This window comes from Schistocerca cancellata, chromosome 2, assembly GCF_023864275.1.
Source record: "Schistocerca cancellata isolate TAMUIC-IGC-003103 chromosome 2, iqSchCanc2.1, whole genome shotgun sequence".
Taxonomy (NCBI): domain Eukaryota; kingdom Metazoa; phylum Arthropoda; class Insecta; order Orthoptera; family Acrididae; genus Schistocerca; species Schistocerca cancellata.
The window spans coordinates 708,219,114-708,243,409 of NC_064627.1; the positions used below are offsets into that span (position 1 = coordinate 708,219,114).

General features: G+C 39.8%; 1 protein-coding gene across 3 annotated transcripts in view; it reads right to left on the reverse strand.

Annotated features, from left to right (window-relative positions):
• The window catches only part of LOC126162507 (esterase FE4-like), a 126,832-nt gene that overhangs the window by 62,074 nt on the left and 40,462 nt on the right, over positions 1–24,296 (reverse strand). For all 3 annotated transcript variants that reach the window (XM_049919057.1, XM_049919059.1, XM_049919058.1), the window contains exons 3-4: positions 18,936–19,103; positions 7,649–7,786 (exon numbers count right to left, since the gene is read on the reverse strand). In XM_049919057.1, the coding sequence (XP_049775014.1) occupies positions 7,649–7,786; positions 18,936–19,103 (306 nt within the window). The remainder of the gene's footprint in view (positions 1–7,648; positions 7,787–18,935; positions 19,104–24,296) is intronic.

Genomic DNA, 24,296 nt, shown 5'->3' on the forward strand with positions numbered 1-24,296 from the left:
ATCAATAGTCCTTTATCAGGGTGTATACGGGGACAAGGAAAAAAAATTCCCAGATTATTCCCGGATTTCTCCCGGATATCCCATTTAAAAAATATGCTTTTTCCGGGACGAAAATACACTTTTTCTGTGCTAAGTGACAGTAGGTTTTCCGTAGATTTTCCCTCGGAACTGTAAAACTTATCAATCCATTGAATGGTTAACGTTTTATATAATCGCGTAGAACTTCCCGGAAAAAAAAAAAAAAAAAAAAAGACGGGGCAGAGAAGTTTTGGAGAGACTTTTAATATAGAGGAGAGAAGTTTTGGAAAGACCTTTGATTTGCAGCAACATATACGCTGCATAATTTCGTATTACAAAAGTATAAATTCGAATTGCACCAAATACAGTGCGTTAGTTTCCGGAGCGTTGCAACCGAGGTTGCGATGTCCTTTTGTAAGCGAGCCATATCTCAAAGCCACGAGATCTCGCCAGCCGATGACAGCAGCTATTCAGAGCATAGGACACATGTTATAGTCAGCCAATAGCAAGATTACTGGTTACAAAGCGCGAACACACAAGAGGAAAAGTTAACGGTTTACATTAATGTACACAGTACCGTATATCTACAAGAAAAGCTTTCACATATAATATTGGTCTCTAAAAGATTAACATGCTACAATAGAAGCTAAGCTTTCACATGTAATATTGATATTTTTTTGCGTGTGTTATACTTTAAGATACATCACACAAACGTGCCAGTAAATTTAAAATTATGACATAAATGCCTCGGCTCGAAATTCTTGTAAGTGGCTGGTTCTCAAACTGTTCAGTTTCGAACGCTCTGTGATTTAGATATCCATCCCACTTTCTCATAGTAACGTAATTCATCTTGCGTAAAAAGAAATTTACTTTGAAAATAACGCTTTTCTAACGACCGTTCGCAATACTGTTAGAAATAGGTTCGATTTACCAGTTGCCAGAGAGCGCCAGAGAACGCATTATTGTGCGTGTGCAACTGTAGTGGTGTAGGAAGCCCGCATGTTCATGTGTATAAAGCACTAAGAGAGCTTACATTACACCAAAAATGAAACAGGGCATCAGAGGATACTCCAAAGAGCATCGAAATTTCCTAAACCATACTAAAATGCATAATTCGGCTTGAAGTGCAAATTGGCTTTTTCCAGATTCACAATGAAGTAGGTTCCATCTGATATTAAGCTTAGTGTGGTTTTTGGGATGTTAATTTTCTTGGAGTACCAGTACTCTACGATCTAATGTTTGGTTCTTTATCGTGGCATAATGCCATACATGGCAGAAGTTGATAACGTGCACTTGAAATTCACCGAACAGTTGGAACTAGCCAATACTGTAGAATGAAACACTTCGTTTCAAATAAAATGATTGCCTCAGCGGAATTTCTTTAGCGAACTTGCAAAAATAATTTCATTCTTCTGCAAGGCGATTAATATGCTTGACTGCTACTAACTCGGAAAGAAAATAAAATCAGAAAACTGAAATTAATAATATATTTTTGCCCTCTGTAACTATGTGAATGTATTTTAATTCACTTGATAGCTCCCGGCCACAGAAATCCGTTTTGTTTTGATTTTACGTGGGAGCTGTACACGAAGAGAAGCAGCGAAATCACGTAAACACGGGTCACGTGGAGACTAACCCCCTCCCCACTACAACTCAGACAACTCTGTGCAAGCGCGAATCTGGCATCTAGGGCGCGCGAGAAAAATTTTTCTCGTTTGCATCTGGCTGCTTGCAGCTACTACCGCTACAGGTAACAGCCAAACCACAAGTAGCGCCGTAGCGGGAAGCGGGAGAAGGTACTGCTAATACGCGAGTCAAATGCGCATGCGCAACAGACCGCTAGCAACTGGTCAAACGAACCTAATGTGAACAGTTGTGACGTCATGCTCATAACAGCAGTTTATTGTTACGAAGAATTACAGTCTGCGCCCTACGGCCTTTGACATACTTTTGCTATCTGCAGACGCTTGTATGTGCAGGGTGTTTTGTTGTAAATTGCAAATTTCCTTTGCCACTAAAGTTTTATTTTTTCCCTCTCGTTTATATTTTATTGCTGCAGTATCATTCTCCAGTAGCAGGATACAACAACATTCTTTGCTAGAGAATCAATTCTGCAGTCAAAATTACAAAAATTTAACTGAAAGCTAAAACAATGAAAAATTCCCGGAATTCCGAAAAATTCCCGGGTTTTTCCCGGTTTTCTCCCGGATGAAAAAATTCCCGGGTTTTTCCCAGATTTCCCGGGTCGTATACACCCTGTTTATACATCTCTTTTATCTAACACATACACAACAGATTTTGTTTGACTAGAAGCAACAATTTCTGCAGATTTTCATTTTCAGAAATCATTCTGCACTGGATCAGAATTTTCTCTCACACACAATTTAAGTAATCAATTCAAGAAACAGACCTGTAGTTGTTTAAGTTCTCCTTGTCACTTTTCTTGTATGCTAGTGCAATTTTTTCTGGAAAAACTCTCCACAGGAACAGCTTAGCCAACAATATTTGTTATATTTCTTCTCTCACAGATGCTTTATCGAGAATTTTATTCTTCATAATTTGTGGACATTGCTCATTGTATGATTTTTGTGTGTGTTTCCTTTGAAGAATTCCGAATGGCTGGTCATTCAAGTATCCTTAAGTATGTAGGTCTTTGGTGCCTTCTTTCATACTTCAAATTTTGTACAGAATCTATGAAAGTGTTGAAATTATTTTTACTCTGTAAGTAAACAAGGTGTTCTCTGTTCTCATTGATTAAATGACATTTCTGTTATTTGCAATCTTTCTTTTCACTATCTGACTCTGGCGCTGTTTTAGAGCTCCTGTTTCTTTAACTCATGATGATCTTAGACTGAAGTTGGAAAAATTTTAACTTCATAATTGCAGGTATCAAAGTTGATGAAAATATTATCAGTGATTGTGTAGCTTTGACCAGACACTTTCATAGGCATTATTCTAGATGCTTTCATTTGATATGGTAATAATGCCTCTTCATCAATTTTTTATTTTGTTTCTCATCTACTTCCAATATTTTAATCTCCACACATCAAGGTATTTTTAAAGGAATCTTCAATAAAAGTCTGATAGTTTTTCCAGAGTTAGAATGTGGAGAATTGTACTAACAATAATTTTCTTCCTCTTATAGAACAGCTACCACAGCAACAACCAACCTGAGAACACACTCCGTCACACCTTCTATTTTTTTCACTGTTGTAACTTTGTTGGAAGATCATCTGTGTAGGTTAAAAACAAGAATTGGACTAGTACTGAAACCTGTGGCACTCCATATGTTATGGTCTCCCTTTGTCAGGTTGTTTTCATGCGTGAGACAGACCCTGTTAATGTGACCCTCTGCTTTTTGTTATGCGGGTAAGATTCTACCCAAGCAAGAGGGATGCCGTTAATGCCATAACATTTTAGTTTGCTTACTGTAACTTTGGGATCTACACAATCAAGGGTTTGGCAAGGTCGCAGAATACTTTTTCTTGTTTAGTTCTGTTAACACTTTGAGTTACAAACTGCATTTGGCGCTTCAGCTATTGTTACAACCATCTGCCAAAGATAAAGATAAACATGCCTTAAAAAAAAGGGAGGAGGAAATAACTCCTCTCCAGCATCAACTTCAACTCACTTGTACCCAACATACTCAGTAAGTTGTCTGATATATTCTAGTCTCTGCCTTCCCCTACAGCTTTTATCCTCTACAGCTTCCTCTAGTAGAACGCAAGTTATCCTTCTTTGTGTTAACACTTGTCCTATCACCCTGTCCTTTCTTCCTGTCAGTGTTTTCCACATATTCTCTTCTTCGCGAATTCTATGGAGAGCCTCCTCATTTCTTATCTTATAAGTTCATGTAATTTTCAACATCCTTCTATAGCACCACATCTCAAATTATTCATTGGCAGTTTACTCACAGTCCACAATTAATTTCCTTAGAAAGCTGTGCTCCAACCATACATTCTGAGAAATTCCTTCCTTAAATTAAGGCTGGTAATTGAAACTAGTAGACCTCTTTTGGCCAAGAATGACCTCTTTGCCTGTGCTAGTTTGCTCTTCATGTCCTCCTTGTTTTGAGCAACATGTTATTCTGCTTCCAAGATACTAGAGTTCCTTCACTGATAGCTTTTTTAATATCAGTTGTCATTTTTTGTGTTTGGCTCACCAGTGGGCATGTGACGCCACTGACCGGTTAACATCAATAGGGAGCCGACTACCGTATTTACTCGAATCTAAACCCCACTCGAATCTAAGCCGCACCTGAAAAATGAGGCTCGAAATCAAGGAAAACAAAATTCCCGAATCTAAGCCGCATCTGAAATTTGAGACTCGAAATTCAAGGGGAGAGAAAAGTTTTAGGCTGCACCTCCAAATCGAAACAAAGTTGGTCCATTGTAATATGAGACACAATTTAGGTCGAATGAATGACGATACAGCTACAGTAGTTTGGTTCGAGTCGTGAGCTTAGCAGTTAAGCTTTACCAGGTAGCCATTGCTGTGCGTCAGGTGCTCCGTCCGTATTTATATGGGTACTCTTCCTTTCTCACGTGCTTTCTCTGGTTTGAATTGATTGCTTATTTTTCTTTGATCTGACAAGTGCCGTTCTCTTTGTTATAGGTGTTTATGTCACTCTAAGCTGAAAATGCATTACTGTGCTGTGCCATGCATTGTTTGTCGCATTCTGATAATGAGTGTTTACGACCTATCGCCGCTCGCGGCATGGCTTGCTTTTCTGCGAGCTACAGCCGCTTACAATTTAAAAAAAAAAAAAAAAAAAAAGGAATCTTCTCATTAGCATAACAATGGCAAAAGATTGCTATTTGTTGTTACTAACACTGCTGCTTTCTTTGATAATGATCAACAAGAACCAAATAATAGACTGCGTACAATAGAAGATGTTCTGAATGAGAGTTTAGCGAAAATTTTTCTCCGTTTCAAAATCTTTGCAGGCGCCTCTTTAGTACATTACATTCTGCACAGAAATTAGAGTCATCTTAAATTTAAAAATCTAGTCAATTGCCGTGCTTCATTTGTGACTGTATCACTATAAGGCATAAGAATAATACGAATATAAACATGACATGATATTTATATTCTTCCGCGTTTGCTGTTGTCTCACTCTAGTTTCATAGTTTATTAGGCAGACAGGATGTAAATGAGATAGCAACAAACACGAAACAATACATGGCAAAATAATTATATTCGTATTATCCTTATGGTTAAGAGAATACTGCATGTAATTCACAATTCATAAAAGTTCCTATTAGCAAACATCTCTTCTCACAGGTAGTAAAAAATTCGGAACGTAGAGTTGGCCATATTGACACACATCCCAAACAGTCTTGCCAGTCGGATTTTCGTAGTACATTGAAATGCTGCTACATTCGAAAATGAACAATACGGAATTTGGACTTACTTCTTTGGATAATGTATGAAAATGCAGTGGTCGAAACTCGGGGCGGAGAAAAATGCTCGTCTTCCACCCTTCTTTTAAATTTATTTACTGACGCAGAGGTTTTGGCGCCAGTATTTATCTTTGTGCCTGCAAAGCATGCCTGTGTAGCGCTACATATATTCGACGGCAGAAGTTAGTTGTGGCGGCACCTACCAAGATTTTTAAGAACTTCCGCTTGCTTTGCACTCGATTCTAAGCCACAGGCAGTTTTTTGGATTACAAAAACCGGAAAAAAAGTGCGGCTTAGATTTGAGTAAATACGGTAACCCTATCACACCGTCATCCAGTTGGTTAGTAAAACACCTCTATTTCCACACTGTGGGTAAACAGTACCATGTGCTGTTGTACATCAGATGCATCTAAGTTCATCAGCTTTCTTGGTATTTTCTGCCGTTTAAGTGTTCTGCAGTCATCAGGTATTGTGAACAACTGTTCTGTGTTGGCATAGCATTAGTAATAACAGTACAGCACATCTAAATACAAGATTTGCAATTAAAGAGGTCATCCAAGAACTCATCTGCTACAAATCTTCCTCCGAATTCGACAAAGTAATGGACAATGTGCCATACCACTCTGTTGTGATGGATAAAGCTCCAGCAGTGCAGTAGAGGAAAGCGGATACTTTGCTCTGGGTGCAGAGAAATGTTCCATAGGGTAGAGTTGAACATGCATACATACAAGGTGGAGTAAATGGAACTTGTAGTGCTGAACTTACTCTTAGACAGACTGGCTGAAGCTAAAGGACACAGTTTAATGAGGCTTCCTCTCTATCACAATCATTTAAATCTGAGAGAATACTAAGACTAAGGTGAGAAGTAATGTGACAAAAAACAACATGAAGTTTATGCTCAGTGAGTTTGAAATGTTGCCAAAAGTATAAACTGCATATGTTAGCCGGCTGGAGTGACCGAGTGGTTCTAAGTGCTACAGTCTGGAACCGCGCTACCGCTACGGTCGCAGGTTCGAATCCTGCCTCAGGCATTGATGTGTGTGATGTCCTTAGGTTAGTTAGGTTTAAGTAGTTCTAAGTTCTAGGGGACTGATGACCTCAGAAGTTAAGTCCCATAGTGCTCAGAGCCATTTGAACCATTTTTGCAAATGTTACACCACAAGACTGATCTCAAGTTGTCAGCCATACCAAGAAAGTAGTTGAGGAGACATTGGTGTTTGAAGGACTCTTACAAGTTTAGAGTAATACATAACTTCTCTTGTTGCCATGTTAAAATCTGCTTTTTTTGTCGAAACACAGCAGATCTTACAAATATTCATTTCACTAACATTCTAATGCCATTGAATTTGCAACAGAATTTTGAAACAGTGTATTATTGAACTAGCACTTGAGAGCAAGCAGATCAATAGTTTATGAACCAGTCCATTCTCAGAACAAGAATAAATGTGTTACTTTTTACTTATATTGTTTCTTGAGAGTGGAGACATACAATATTCCTCCAAGTTTAAAGACTAATTCAATATGGTATATTATCTACATTTAATATGCAGCAACATATGACTTAACAAGCACAAAACACAAAATTCATAGTGTCCCCTATTTTTCACTGTAAACTGTAAGAATCTCTCACAGTAGTTTAACTAATATTGAAATATGACAATGACTATGACATTAATGAATGGTAGGCAGCTCATCATGAAGCTGCTGAATTAAGTTATATGAGAATCAGAGCTTATTACTGAATAGTTTCTTTACAATCATTTGAGAGACAGAAGATCAGCTGGCTTGCATGAATTTCTGTTCAGGCAGTCAAGCGAGCCTGCCAGGTTCTAAGCGAAGTAAGCCTGGCATTATTGTCACGTTCTAACATGCTCAGCACACACTGGCAACTACGCTTCCCTTCACTTGTTCCATACTGAACTGCCGAAAGTCACAACTAATTTTAAACACACTATATGCTATCTTGGGATCCCAAATTTTGAGTTTATATAATCTTCCCACAGTGATGATTTACACGAAATTAATTACCAGAAAGTAATGAACTGTGAACACTACATGTGATGACTTAGTTCAGTATTGGAACTTAGTACTTCACATTTTCAGCTAGTAGAATGATCACCTTATGAAGCTACTGTTTTTATGTCCAGCATCAAAGATTATTTAAAACCTATGATCTAGCTGTACTAAAACAATAGCAATATTCTATGCATAATACAGGTGTATATGACCTTTGGAGTGTAGACATTCAGGAAAAGACAATCCTCTTCACCCCTATACTTCTGCCGCACCCAGTCTGCATGCGGGGCAACTGCGCCTTCTTCTAGAGCATCTCTTATGCCTGTCCAAGACTCCGGTGGCTGTGGTGGCTTCATGTTATGCAAACAGAATAGTTATGAACAAAGAGAGTGAAATTGTGTGCATATCATAATTATATCAAATATTAGAAAGAGCACTTCAGTAAAATAATGATTTTCAGCATAGTTGCCAAAGTTTAAGTGAGTACATAATTAACAGGGCAAAAACATTAAATTACAACTTTACAATCGGAAGATTATTGTGTCAGTTTGCATCCTTGAACAATAACAGCAAGGAGAAGAGGAAAATCTGGCTAAATGATCACTGCTACAAACTACGAAATAGTGGTATATATTACTGTCTTTGTGGTATAAGGAGGAAGTAGATCCGTTGTACAGTGATTGAACTTTTGTATTATTTGTAACAACTTATTTATAGTGAAGTAACAAATAGTTTTACTTGTAGAGAGTTTATTGCTGACACTCTTGTAAGCAAGAAACCAAAATAATAACTATTAAAACTTGTGTTTTGACAAACTGTGGAGCAATGAAGAAGAATCTGATCGAGTGATAATCTTATTGAACAATAGCTAGCAATTAAAGTGCCATAATATACTACCAATATATAGGAGAGTGGGGCACAATTAGGAGAACAAAGATGACAGTAGATACTGTGTCCACCTAGAAACAAACATCCTGATTTGCAATTCTGAGGTTCATAACAACTAAGTGGTGGAAGAATCACCCAGAAAAACAAATGTCTGCAGTTCACACACTGTCCCTTGATGCATGTGGTGAATGAACTAGACACTCTGCAAGTGGGTTTACTGAGAAGCAGACTGGACATGATGGGAGACGCCACAGCTGACGCCAACTGGGAGTGACGGGCTGTTTAAAGGCCACCAAAACGTCCAAAATCGATGAATCTCAACACTAAAGTCGGGAAGAAGACGTATGAGAATTCTGCCCCAAGATGGTGGCTCTGGACTGTAGCTACTTGGGGTCCAGCCGCAAGGCTTTCATTTGCTGCTTGTTTAATCACAAAATAATGTGCTATTTTCAAAATACTGTCCAAGGAAGCGTAGTCTCGTTTAAGAGATGCAGTGTGTACTTCTGGGTCTCAAGCCAACTGAACCACTACATCTCAAATCAAAGAATTGGCATACAAAATTTTGCAAGCAGGGTTTTTGCAAGTGAAGTCGCAATGTTGATTCAGTCCTTGCAAATCCATCACCCATCAGTGGAATGGCTGACAAGGTTGCTTGTTGTATCGATAAAACTCAAGGCACAATGCGACCACATGGAATCTTTGTGAATAATAATTTGATAGTAACAGACACATCTCCTTGAACGTAAGTGTGACAGGATTTGAGAGTAGAACCACCTTCTTTCATAAGAAAAATGTCTCCGGGGCAGACCAAGAAAGGAAGAATGACCATTGGAGTGCATCATTTGAAATCCACAAAGTGGCCTAGTGCTGTGTCCCAATCCTCTTTAGCAATGTTAAAGCATGGGTAGTAAATGAGTGGGCTGTTCTTTGCCTGGAAACTGCCCACAGACTGTTTGTGTTGGGAACCCTCAATCTGAAGGCAATCCATAAAAGCTGTATTTCCTGTTGGAGCAAGTCAGTTTGCTGCTGCTGTTGTTGTTGAAACTGCTATTGGAATCACTGATGTAACTGCTGCTGCAGGTACAGCTGTTGCTGTTTCAAAAGTTGCACAAGCTTTGTGTCCATGGGACACTGCTAATCTTTTACCTCACAGCCAAGTATAGTGACCAGAATTGAGTTAGGCTGGGGACAACTCAAGAACCTGCAACTGGTCGAGGGTATAAACAGCAAGTGTCCACAGAGTAAACAAGTGGACAACAGTGAGAGAAAGACAGACAATGGTGATGGCACTGTGGAATAACAAGTGCAATGATTAAACCAAAACTGAAAACCCTAAGATGTAGTGAATCCCAACTTGCAGTGAGATCAATACAACAACACAGTGAAATCATAACTGATGGATTGAACAGCTGCACTGCTGGCTTTAAAAAGCAGCTATGGGCACTGACAGGCCAGCAGAATGAACGTGTCTCCACAGCCAGTGCTGCAGTGGCAATAGCAGTGCTCACAGATTATAGTAATGCCATCTGGTGACTGTCATTGAGGTCCCACCAGTTGGCCGTCAAATTCACTGGGCCAGGAGACCAGGTAAAGGAAGCTAAGAAAGCTGTAAATACAACAGCATTTTATTAAATTTTTTACGTGACTGGAATGAAATGAAATGAAATGATTGTACGGCACTGTTGACCGGGAGGCTCCATTCGGAGACTTTCACCTCCTTTCAAGTTCTACTAATGTGAGGAAACTTCACTTTTTATAATGTTTAATGTTCCAGAGTTTCTACAGCACAAGGGAGGGGTGGGATGGGGGTCAGGGCTAAGGGCAGTGTGTGAGAGAGAGAGAGAGAGAGAGAGAGAGAGAGAGAGAGAGAGAGAGAGAGAGAGAGAGAGAGCACACACACGTGCGTGCACGCATGCACACAGAGTCCCTGATCCCTTCCCTGCTCCCATCCCAGTACTAAAACACTTTCACTTCTACCCATGCACCCACTGGTCTTTTTTAACTCTCCTTTTCGTAATAATGTCTTTTTTTAAATAAAAATGTTGTATTATACTTGCCATGTCTGATATGATAGATTAGACCACATTAATTCAATATGGAACATTGTCAGAAAAGAGAGTGTGTGTGTGTGAGAGAGAGAGAGAGAGAGAGAGAGAGAGAGAGAGAGAGAGAGAGAGAGAGAGAGAGAGAGAGGGGGGGGGGGGGGGGGAAGGAGGGGTAAGTGCCAAGTTTACTAGTGTGGGTAATCAGAATATTAAAACGAAAAGTATATATGTATAGCAGATATTTTATGCAATGTATGCATATTGTTCAGTCTTCATAAACAAAGAGCTAGACTTTAAAAAAATTGTGGTTTCGTATTCAGACTAAAATGTGCTATAGCCTAAATAGTATAGAATAAGTGTGATCTCACGCCATAATTTGAAACATTCTGGGAAATTGATGTACCAAGGAGTTATTTCCTTCCCTGTGTAATTATGGGTTACCTAGCAACTCACAAATTCTAATTACCAGACAACATTATGAAAAGGACAGACTGCTATTTGCCACATAGATGACACTGAGTTGCAGACAGGCATGACAAAAAGACTGTTACAAACAAGCTTTTTGCTAAACTTCCACAGCAAAGAAAAACACACACACATTCAAACAAGTAAGCCCACCTCACAAACACATGACTGCTATACCTGGTCACTCTGGCAAGACTGCAACAGAAATGTGTTGAATGAGAGTGGAAAGTAGAGGAGTAGAGAAGAGGAAAAGATGATGGGTGTGCCAGCAGAGAGCAGCGCACAGCGAGAGTAAGGGGAAGTGAATTGTGAGGAGGTGACAGGACAGAGGGAGCAGACACAGTTGAGTGGGGAGTGTGGGGAGAGTAGGTTACCACAGATTGAGGCCGGGATAATTTTTCGAGAGGAGAATGTGTTGAAAAGCTGATGCTGGAGGAAACGATTCAGATCACCTGGGCCACAAAGCAGCCATTGAAATGAAGCTTGTTACGTACAGCAACATGTGCCACAGGGTGATCCACTTTGCTCTTGTCCACAGTTTGGCAGTGGACATTTGTCTTGGTGGATAGATAGTTGGCTGTCATACCTTGATTGCAATAGAGCTGATATATGGCATGGCTGCTTTCACAGGTGGCCCGGCATCAGATGGGAAGGGGTAAGCACATGACAGGACTGGAACAGGAAGTGCTAGGTGGGTGGATGGGGCAGGTCTTGCACCTGGGTTTTCCACAGATGTATGATCTCTGTGGGGAGGGGTTGGGATGGGGAGTGGCATAGGGATGGACGAGGATATTGTGGAGGTTGGGTGGGCAACGGAGTACCACTTTATGAGGGGTGGGAAGGATTCATTGGTTGGTTTGGGGATAAAGGGACCAAACTACAGTGTCATCAGTCCCAGTGGGAAGGATATGGGTAAAATGTCCCTAACTGGAGGGTATGATGATAGATAATCAAAGCCCTGATGAAGGATGTGGTTCAGTTGTTCCAGTCTGGGATGATATTGGGTGATAAAGGGATGCTCCTTTGTAGCTGGTTCTTGGAGATGGTTGGAATATTGGGGAGCATGGGTATATGGCACAGGAAATCAGTTTGTGGCCTAGTTCTGGGAGATAGACCCTGTATGTGGAGGTTTTTATGAGACATATGTGAGCAAGGAAGCTTTCATCACTGCAGATACACTGTCTCCAGGTGGCCAAGCTGTATGGGAGGGATTTTTTGGTGTGGAAGGGATGTCAACTGTCTAAATGTATGTAGTGTTGGTGGTTGGTGAGTTTAACGTGGACAGAGGTGGGGATGGAGCTATCGGAGAAGGATTTTTGGAAGCTAAGATTTCCTCTAGGCAGCCCATAAACAGATTGATTGGCATAGGACAGTGCAATGCAGGTGCCCATGGCTGTGTCGTGGGTTTGTTTGTATACCTTCCCTTCAAAAGAAAAGTAGTTGGATGTTAGGATGTGGTTAGTAAGGTGTATGAGGAATGAGGTAGTGTATTTTGAGTCTGAAGGACACTGGGAGACGTAGTGTTCAATAGTGGCAAGACCATGGGCATGACGGATGCTGGTGTACAGGGAAATGGCATCAACAGTGACGAATAAGGATTCAAGAAGTAAAGGAGTGGGAATGGTGGAGAGTTGGTGAAGGAAGTAGTTTTTATATTTGCTGTGGGAGGTTAGATTTTGGGCAATAGTTTGGAAGTGTTGGTCAATGAGAGCAGAAATTCTTTCAATAGGACCAAAATAACCAGCTAAAATTGGGCAACCAGGGTTATTGGGTTTGTGGATTTTGGTGAGCACATAGAAGGTGGATGTGCAGGGAGCCATAGGAATGAGGAGAGAAATAGATTCTGGGAAGAGGGTCTGGGAATGGCATAAGTCTAACCAAGAATGTGAAGTCGTGTTGCACTTCTGCGATAGGGTGACTGTGGAGAGTTTATAGTTAGTGGTGTGAGACAACTGGCAGGGGCCTTCCGCCTGGAAGTCACTGCAGTTCATAACAACAGTTGTAGAACCTTTCGTCTGCAAGTAGGATGATAAGGTCAGGATCTGTTTCAAGGCTGTGTGTGGCTGTCCTTTCTTCTGCCAAAAGTCTGGTTTTCTGTGACCTGGACAAGAATGGTGAGGCCAAGTAAGTTGGAGATGAGGAATTCCTGGAAAATGACCAGGGGTTGGTTTAGGTGATAGGGAATCACAGTTGGATGATGATGTGAACTGGCAGAGGCAGGGTTCAATGTCAGGATTAAGTTGGCTTTGACTGGGAGGATTGGTGGCAAACAAGTGTTTCCATTGCAGGGATTGAGAGATGGAGAGTAGTTCTTTGACAAGTCCAACATGTTTAAATTTGGATGTAGGGCTCAAGGTGAGGCATCTGAATAGGACTGAAACTTCTGTGAGGATTTTAGTGGAAAGGTTGAACAAAGTGTTCTGGGATTGTTTTGGCTCAGGACTTAGTGGAGTGTTGGAAGGGAGTATTGTGGAACGTGGCAAGCAGAAAATGTCAGCTAGGCAGGGTTTGGGTGCTATGAGCGGTTGACAAGGAGGAATACTGAGGGTAACACAGTGGTTGGATAGTGATGCCCCAAGGCAGTAGTAAGATATGGGTAGGTTGGATAACTTACACAGTTTGTACCTGGAATGCTCTTCTAGATGCCAGAGTGCAAGGGATTCAGTTTCCGATATGTGATCTATGTAGGAGGGCCTGCACAGTAGAAGCATGTCACAGAGGTAGCAGAGTTGGTCTTTGATGCTTGTGCCATGGTGATGTGTTTTTCCAGTACCAGGTTTGTGAGGGATAGGGAAGGAGGGGTGGGCTCCAGAGAGAAGCATCCTTATCATTTCACCATTGGGGCGGGGGTGGGGGGGGGAAGAGGAGGGGAGGAGGGAAGGGGAGATTCCATGGTTTAGCCAGCATTCAAGGATCCAGTGTAGAAAGTTGGAGAAGGAGTCCACTGTGGCAGGAATGGCATTGAGGTAGTGGAAAATGACATAGGAAATGGGCAAATGAAGGCAGTGAGTGGTCGTGAGGGGCGCTGGATAGTAGGGAAAGGCACACAAAACTATATCTAGATATGCAAAAATACATACAAATACATAAAGTGTGTGCAAGTACATAAAATATGTAAAAAATGCAGGAAAAGAAAGAACAATGGATGAGATACGGGAGAATGCACATGCTGGGATCAGGAAGGAGGGGGATGGGGGAGGAATCAGTTAGATTCATAGGTTCGTGTGGCACAGGTACGTGTGGAAAATAACACGCAAAAATATGACAGATGAGGGTGAAATGTTATTGATAGGAATGATTATACTTGTAATTATGAGCGGAAAGAATTTGGGGCATGAGATGCTGCACTAGCAGTCCACATGGTTACGGAGCCATGTACTCTATGTGGATGAGACAATTAATACAGCACAACTGGAACAGTGCACACTTTTTAAGTGATGAAAACAGCCATAGAAGAAGAGAGAGAATGGACACTAAGTAGAACAGTGTTTTAGAGGAAAAAGTAACAAAGGAAAACATCAATGGGTTGTGGGATGGAAGAAAAACTGTTAGGTAAACTCAAATAATGGCAAGTCCAGTTTGGGATATGAACAATGTCATTGAAAGGATAGATTGCTACTCATCGTAAAGATGACACGTTGAGTTGCAGACATGTATGATGAAATGAGTGTTTATATATATAATCCATCCATCAAGCATTTGCTATTCCAGTCCTGTCATGGGCTTATCCTACCCCATTAGAGGCCAGGCCACCTGTAAAAGCAGCCATGCCACATATCAGCTCTGCTGCAATCATTTCTCAGCTTTTTATATTGGTGTGATTACTAACCACCAGGATGAATGGCAACCACCAAACTGTGGTCAGAAGTGGACCACACTGTGGCAGAACATGCTATAGTACATAACATGCTTCATTTCAATGGTTGCTTCATGACCTGCGCCATCTGGATGCTTCCCTCCACCAGCACCAGATGGGAGTTATCCTTACAACACATTCTCTGCTCCCAAAATCATTCTACCATGGTCCTGCCAACTGTTTCCACACTTTCAGTCCTGTCACCTACTCACAATTTGCCTCCTCTCACCATGATTGTGTGCCGCTATCTGCTAGTGAATTCAGTAGTCTTTTTCCCCTTATCTCCTCCTCTTCTTTCCACTCTCCATCTCCCCCGCCCCCTTACACTGCACCTGGCAGCCCTGTCCTGCCACACCCAGTCCCTGTATGCTCCGCCACACAACACCGATTCCTCTTCTCCCACCTGTACCCTGCTATACCTTACCACCCTCCCCCCAAACTCCGGGGCCATGTTCCAGATTGTTGCTCCTGTTTGACACATTTCTGTTGCAGTCTGGCCAGAGACAGCATTCATGTGTAGGTGACGTGTGCTTGCTTGTGAGAATGTGTGTACGTTTTCTTTTCTGAAGACGGCTTTGGCCAAAGGCTCCTCAGGGTTTGCTCCCCTAACCCTCACTGTGCACTGCTTTCTGCAGGTGCACCCACCAGTTTTCGCCATTTTTCTTCTCACGTTTCCACTCAGTGTTCCTCACCCCTCCCCGCCCCCAGCCGCCAGAAACTGCACCTGGCAGCCCTGGACTGCCACCATCTACTCACTTTAAATTCTACACCAGGCAGTGCCGATTCCAATTCCCCCAACTGTATCCTGCTATGCCTCTGCCTCCACTACCATGTTTGGACTGTTGCTCCTGTTTGACACATTTCTATTGCAGTCTGGCAAGATGGGCTGGAGATTACAGTTGTGTGTGAGATGTGCTTGTTTGTGTGAATGTGTGCTCTTCCCCCCTGAAGAAGGCATTGGCCAAAAGCTTTTATGTTTGTATGAAGCAGTCTTTTCGTCTTGTCCATCTGCAACTCAATGTGTCATTGTTACGGTGAGTAATGCTCTATCCTTTTCATAATATTGTTTATATTCCAACTGGGACTTTCCATTGTTTAACTGCCAAACTGCCATTCTAGTATGACAACTACTTAAAGGGTCACTAACTGCATAAAGATAACACTTTTCACGATTTGTTTAAGACAATCAATTGTGTGCATATGCTACCCTGCTATGGAAATTGCCTATTTAGGGTAATAAACACTCAATATTTGCTTGGTTCACTTCCTATTTAAGCACAAGTGATGTAAGTATTTGCACTATGTGGTGTAAGTACGAGGGACGTTTGAAAAGTCCGTGCAAAAATAAAAACTACTTACATGTTTGGGGTAAACCTTAATTATTTTTCGACATAATCTCCTTTTAGACTTACACACTTCATCCAACACTGTTCTAATTTGTTGATCCCTTCCGAAAAATAGGAATTGTCCAAGTCTGCAAAACAGCTATTAGTTGCTGGAATCACCTCCTCATTTGAATAAAATCTTTGTCCCGCCAGCCATTTCTTCAAATTGGGGAACAAATAGTAGTCCGAGGGAGCCAAGTCTGGAGAATAGGGGGGATGTGAAACGAGTTGGAATCCTATTTCCATCAATTTTGTGACCAAAACTGCTGAGGAGTGTGCTGGTGCATTGTCGTGATGGAAAAGGACTTTTTTGATGTCCAATTGCTGGTGTTTTTCTTGCAGCTCAGTTCTCAAACGGTCCAGTAGCGATTAATAATATGCACCTGTAATAGTTTTACCCTTTTCCAGATAGTCGATGAGTATTATCCCTTGCGAATCCCAAAAGACAAGTCGCCATAACCTTTCCGGCTGAAGGAATACTCTTCATCTTTTTTGGTGCAGATTCTCCCTTGGTAACCCATTGTTTAGATTGTTGTTTGGTCTCAGGAGTATAGTAATGTATCCATGTTTCATCCACAGTGATGAAACGACGGCTAAAGTCCTGCAGATTCTTCCTGAACAGCTGCAAACAATCCTTGCAACACTTCACACAATTCCGTTTTTGGACAAGTGTGAGCAATCGTGGAACCCATCTTGCGGATAGCTTTCTCACGTCCAAATGTTTATGCAAAATATTATGTACCCGTTGATTCAAGATGCCCACAGCACTAGCAATCACACGCACCTTAATGCTTCTGTCATCCATCATCATATCATGGATTTTATCAATAATTTCTGGAGTCTTAACCTCCACAGGGCATCCAGAACGCTCAGCATCACTTTTGCCTATAAGGCCACGCCGAAAATTTTGAAACCACTTATAAACTGTTCTAATTGAAAGGTGCAGAGTCACCGTATTGTTTATCAAGCTTTTCTTTACTCTCCTGAGGCGTTTTGCCTTTCATAAAGTAATGTTTAATCACCACACGAAATTCCTTTTCGTCTATTTTTTGACAATCACTCGACTTCCTTGAGTCACATGTCAAACACAAAGAAAAAGACCAATATGGCTGAAACTTGGTGTGCGTTCTTTCCAAAGATGCTACTAACTAAACATGACCTTGATACATGCCAGTGGTGCCACCTATCGGACTTTGCATGGACTTTTCAAATGCCCCTCGTAATTCAAGGAGCGAAGCTGCATTACTTGTACGGGGAGAAATTACACAGTGTTTACCATAAAGTACAAACATCTGCTCCGCTCTTCAAATGTTAATGACCTACCACATCATTCGAAACTGATGACAGAATTAGATTTTTTTTATCTACTTAACAAATACTGTTATTATACTATGGAAAGAAGCATCACTATAGAAAATATCTAATTATGCTTCGGCCAAAGTTACTATCTTATCTAATATAGCTGGATGTGTCTTATACTTTAAAAAATTGCAGTTGATCCTGTCCTGTACATTAAAAAGTATATAATCATTAATGGCTAAAATACAGCAACAAGAGGAAGTGGACAAGACAAAGAGTGCTATAAGTCAAATGCAATTACATAGTGCAAACGGGATGTCTCTCTACTTACAAAGATATCTGCGACACAAAAGTACTATTATTATTAGTAGTAGTAGTAGTACTGGCAGTAAAGACCAACTCCGTATTTTTATTTGAATTACTGTCTTTATCTTAGCCATCCATATTCCTGTTTCTAATGTCATCTACCCACCTCTCATAAGGTCACCATCTCACAGTCTCTGTTTTTTCTTATCACTTAGATTCCAACAGAAAACTTCCTTGGACCATTTACAACTCATTTATGTACCCACATTCATTTGTATACTTACATATTCTCCACAATCACTTTTCATTTTGTTAAACCATAATTATGTCTTTCATATCATTCATACCAATGAAAATATTTCACCTGAAAATTTATATACTTTTTATGTGTTGCATTTGTTACATTTTTAACACTCTGGTTTGAAGGCAGTTCAGTTCACTGCAAATAAAATAAAATTAATTTTCAGAACCTTCAAATAACTGACTTGAGATTTTATGAAATTCTAAACAACACATTATTATCTGCCTTCAAAGTTTTTACACTGTTTTGACCATGTTCCCCTTGTTCAGAATGCGGATCCTGTTACGTGAAAATCTTTGGCCATTAACTACCGATTTTGATTTTCCTACTGATTGTATGATCATCATGTCACTTGGTAGATACTTGACCCTATTATGAAAACACAATATAGCTTATATTTTGGAGTCTAGGTAAATCTTTGCTACATTTGAGCATGTTGTCATTTTCACTCTTTTACATACAACACTGAACATGCAGTGGAAAGCATGGAGAGAAGAAATTTTCGTTTTCTTCCCCTCTATTGAGCTGCTGCCTTTCTAACTACTCAGCTTCTATACATATCATTAAGATGTGTGTATCTGATATGCTCTCAATGTTTCAGTTATAATTAGTAAATGTACAGGCTATGTTACACTTTAAATTTTTGTGATACCTAAGTAGTAAGATTTGATTCCTTAAAATGAAGCAAACATTTTTTCCACATTTTTAACTGAACAAATTCTATATCTTGAAAGGATATGTGAACAACAGTAATGTTGCACTTTTTTCTCAAGTAACAAAAATGGTGAGTATCTTCTGGGGGAAGAAAAGTAATAAAGAAAAAAGTTAAGTTTAATGCCCTGTTGTCACAGATGCCATTACAAACAAAACAAAAAATTGAATTGGAAAACGATGTAGAAGTAAACTGGCTATGGGTTGTTGAACAGACAGGGGAAAAAAAGTTAGAGTTCTTACCTGAAATCTAAGAGGGCCAACTGGTGGCCTTGCATAACGAATACCCTGAAAGCTGCAATATTTCCCTCCATACTTTGCTTCAACTACTTTTCCTTTCAAAATGCCTTGGGCAACTTTAACTGTCACTGTTTCCACACCAGCCATTCTTGTACTATACAGCCTTAGCACCTGCAATAGAATCATAATTAAACAACGGAAAATCTAGGATGGAATAATGACAACATGAAAATGATAGTTGCTACTCACCACATGATGAAGATGCTGAGTCGCAGGTACAGTCTTTTTTGTTTGGCCTATCTGCGACTCAGCATCTCCACTATATGGTCAATAGCAACTATCCTTTTCATACTAGTACTATAATTACCAAAGATACAGTAGTAGAAAATATGCCTTCAATTATTTTGCACAATATTTTTGTTAACATCTGTATGGTTCATAATTTTTTCTTAATACTAAATGCTCTTGAATGAATTTGCGTAACTCAAAAGGTCCAGAACATGCAGGTACAACTGTGGTGTTGAAGTACTATAGAATATTAGTGATATTCATATTTGTACGATACTAATTATTGGCTAGGTATGTATATTTTATATTAAAATGAGATAGTGAGCAAGCCAACTCCATCATAGAGACCACTTACAGCTCCTGTCAACATTGTTATTGCTCATTATGAAGGGCAGCACCCAAGTTCTGTTTCTTTTATTCACAGTACTACCAGGACATGACAAAGCTAACATACACTGCAACCTACTAATGCACACCATGGGCACTAAAGAAAATGAAGACATTAAATAAGTAATGTCCAAAATAGATTTAGTAGCTGCAGCATTTTTAAAATAATACGTTAAACTGCATAAACTGTCACAATGTTCAACTACATCCAAGATGAGTGAAATGAATCAAACATTCTTTCATTTTATCAATGGAACTTCTTACGCTTCGATGATGTAAAAGAATCTTCATTTGTACCTGATGTTAACAACCTGCTCCAATCTGATTATGCAAAAAATTAAGGGAAAGAAGAATTGAAAAGACTTATAACTATGACAACAGTTTTTCTTGCCAGTAAATTTTGCACCCAATGTACACACATGAAGAAAAGACACCCGCTCAACAACATCAGAGAAGCTAAAAAAGCAAAATGGTGTTCCAGACTGTACGGTACAGCAGTAATAAGATGACATTCACAGGAGAGAATATGGCACACACATATTTTAAATGAACTTGGATGCAAGACTGAAGAGACTCTTAGTTTTTATGAAATTTTGAGTCTATATTCTAGACCAGTTAACACAATGACGGTTGTGCTATCACTCAAGACAGAAATAAAATTCAGTGTGAAAAATTGATTAGGTTGATGACCTCCCTGCTGAGGTGGCCTTTGAATCACCAGCAGAGAACATAGATATGCAAAGACAACTTTATAACAGCTGACTTGTAGAGATCACCAAACAGTGATGTAGTGAATTCCTCCATCATTTCAAGCTTCTGGATAAATTCTCAACAAACTAGGAACAGGTTATAATGCTAGGAGATGTGAAAATATACTTTTTAAGCTATAATGCAAATTATCTTGGGTATGCTCCCATTCTGGCAGTGGTTTATCGTAGGTTGCTGGAGCAACAAAGCATCCCTAGTGTCCGGAAAAAGTGCAGGTTATTGCCATTTTCTAGAAGGGTCATAACTAGACAATTATAGCCCTGTGCTACCAATGTCAGTCTCTGCAAGAATGATGGTACATGTTTTACACTCATATCTTATGATATTATTAGAGAACAAAAATACTGTCTATAAAAATCGACATTGATTCTGCACAGAGAGATCTTGCAAAACTCGGCCCACTCTGTTCGTCCACAAGATTCAGAGTGTTGTAGACATCGCCCTCAGACTGATGCCATGTTCCTGGATTTCAGGAAGGCATTTCATTTCATACGGTTCTCCACTATCATTTAGTGAGCAAAATACGAGCTTACTGAGTATCAAACCAGATTTGTGACTGGATTCAGGACATCCTTGCAGATAGAACTCAACACATTGCTCTTAACAAAACAAAACTGACTGCTGTCCAGGTAATTTCAGGTGTATCCCAAGAAAGTGTGATAGGAGCATTACTGTTAAAAAAAATATACTAATTATCTAGTTGATAACAATAGATGTTCCATGTGGATGTACATAGATGATGCCACTGTCTATAAAAAGATAGCAAAACCAGGAGACTGTAGCAAATTGTCACAAGATTTGCAGAGGATTGAAGATTAGTGCAGGATGGACTGGCTGTTGACTTAATTTAAATAAACATAGCAAAGTGTGCGTAAATAGCAAAGATTACACTATCGGCGGCAAATCAATAAAACCAATAACTACTGTAAAATGCCTAGGAATGACTTAAGGTGCAATAGCCACATAAAATAAATTGCAGGTAAAGTGGGTGTCACGTTAAGATTCATTGGAAAAATGTTAAGGAAATATAATTCACCCATGAAGGAAATGGTTTGTAAAACACTTGTTCAACCAATTTTTGAGTATTGCTCATCAGTCTGGGTACCTTACCAGGTTGGATTAATAGCAGCAATGGGCCCAACAAAGAGCAGTTTGTTCCGTCACAAGATCATTCAGCTGATGCAAGAGCATTATGGAAATGGTCAACACTCCAGTGGCAGATGCTGCATGGAAGGTGTTGCACCTCAAAGGCAGATTTATTATGAAATTCCAAAAGAGCATGTTCCAGGAGAGTCGAGCAACATATTAGATCCTCTTCTCTGTCTCACAAAATTACCACAACAAAAAAATCTGACAAATACGAGCTAATAAGGAGGTTTACCAATGATCATTCTTCCCATGCACTATCAGTGAATGGAAGAGGGAAGATGGAACAGTGGTACCAGAGGTACCCTCCATCACACACCACCAAGTATCTTCGGGAACATGGATGTAGATGTATTCTGAATTGTTAGTGATATTACTATATTCACATGAATTCATCCCCAACAAGAATAACATTACACTTACAGACTTACACTGACCAAGTTGTTATGCATTTAACTAGGGAAGAATTAGTCGTGAAAATTATTGAAATCTCACTCTCATATCATAGATATCAACGAAGATAACACAGTAATGTGTACAGTGACTTCCTGACTTATAAAAGAAAACTGACCATAATACACTAGAGGAGCTTGCACACATGGACTAGCAACATGTATATAAATTAGATGATACTACAGGAAAGTGGAGCCATTTCCATGGAACACTTAACCGCAGGTGTAATTGGGTCCCAAAATTCTTCCAAAAACTCAAAACTGAAGGAAAATATGAAAAACCTCTGCATGCTACTCAGGGACATTAAATTGCAGTGCTTCTTAGCAGAGTACAAATGCTACAGAAAAACATATAGAGAATCCATGAAGACTCTAAAAGCGTATTATTATGCTGAACAGGTAAGCAAATCCAGTAACTTAAGTGAAACAGCCTGGAATATAGTAAACAATGGATGTGAAACTAGAGAATATCCCAGCTACCAGGTGCAGAGTCCCTCCCCTTCTCTCTCTCACACACACACAAAGAATATTTTACTAAAACTGTTTAGCCTACGTTTTTACATGCATCAATTACCAACTTTCTCAGACGATTCTGAAAAATAGAGCAGCATGAAAACAGGTCAAAAATAGCAAATTATTCTAGACAATTACAAGCTATGTTTAATGTAGGACAATGTTACGTTGTTTTCTTGAGAGCTGGCTCACTCAGTATGGCTTGTGGGCAGATCTATAATAGATAGCATTGTGGTAAGGTGAAGGAGCCCATTCACAGGCAGGCCATACCTCCTGTCAAAAACAAATCCAACATGGTTCCTGACTCCAAAGGTACAAGTGGAAAGTGACAAGAAGTCAATTATGGCACAACAGAAATGGAAGGCCCTCCACTACGAAATGGTTCAAATGGCTCTGAGCACTATGGGACTTAACATCTGAGGTCATCAGTCCCCCTCAAACTTAGAAATACTTAAACCTAACTAACCTAAGGACATCACATTCATCCATGCCCGAGGCAGGATTTGAACCTGCAACTGTAGTGGTCACGCGATTCCAGACTGAAGTGCCTAGAGCAGCTTGGCCACAGCGGCGTGACCCTCCACTATGGAGGCAGATGAGTGTTATTACTGACTTTGTGACATAGCAAGCTGGTATATTTTTACTTACCTCTTGTTTTGCCATCTGCTTCCATAAAATTCATTTTTTCACTTTTAACTAATTATCATTAACATACGTGAGTATAATCTGTATTTTCATAAAAGAGGTCGGCCCTCAGTTTTAAAGGATATAACAAAAGATCGTATTTTGTTCTTAGTTTTAGGTATGTAATTGATTTTCTAATTTATTTTGACTGTACCTAGTTAGTATCTTTTGTTATAGGGAGAAATCAGTAATTGTTTCATAACTTAAGTTCTGTACTACAAAAAAAAACTTTTCTTCTATTTCTGATAAAAAATATTGTGATCATAGTTGTATTTTGAGTGCTGAATTGAAAACTGTTTTTGGTTTTTTTCTGTCAGGGATAGTTTATGACTAATCGCAATTTTATTTCTCTTTTCAGTTTCTGATATAGTGCAGCAAACGTGAGGTGAAATTCGACAAACAAATGCACATCTTTATGATGTTCTAAGTTCATCACATTAATGGAGGGTGGGATCTAACATATTACACAGTAACCTTTGTGTATACACTTTGAAGCATTTATTTGACATGAGAAATTACAGAAAATTGTCAAACAATGAGCCACTGCCTTGTAATGCACATCACTTTTTTCTCTTGTATTGTGAATCTTTCTTCTGTCGAATGATATTCCAGGAATAATCTGCTAACATAGAAGGTACCCACTTCCCTTCATAGCGCCTTCTATGGCAGAAATGTCTTTATGGAATCTTTCCCCATGTTCATCCGATACGTCACTACAACTCTCTGTGAAGTAGTCCAGATGAGAGTCCATCATATGTACCTTCAAAGACATATTGCACCCCAAATCCTGATATGCTTTGATCATATCCTTCACCATTGCTTTATAGTTAGTAGCTCTTCTTCTTCCGAGGAAGTTTTCCGACACCATCTTGAAACAGTCCCATGCAATTTTTTCTTTATCAGTTAAACATGCTTCAAAATTTGAATCTTTCTGCAGCTCCCTGATTTGTGGGCCCACAAATACACCTTCCTTTATTTTTGCAGCTGAAAGACGGGGGAATTTGGTAGCTAGATATGCAAACCGACAGCCTGTTGGATCCATGGCCTTCACGAATTGTTTCATCAGGCCAAGTTTGATATGAAGCAGTGGAAGTAGTATATATTCAGGAGCTACCAGACTTTCACG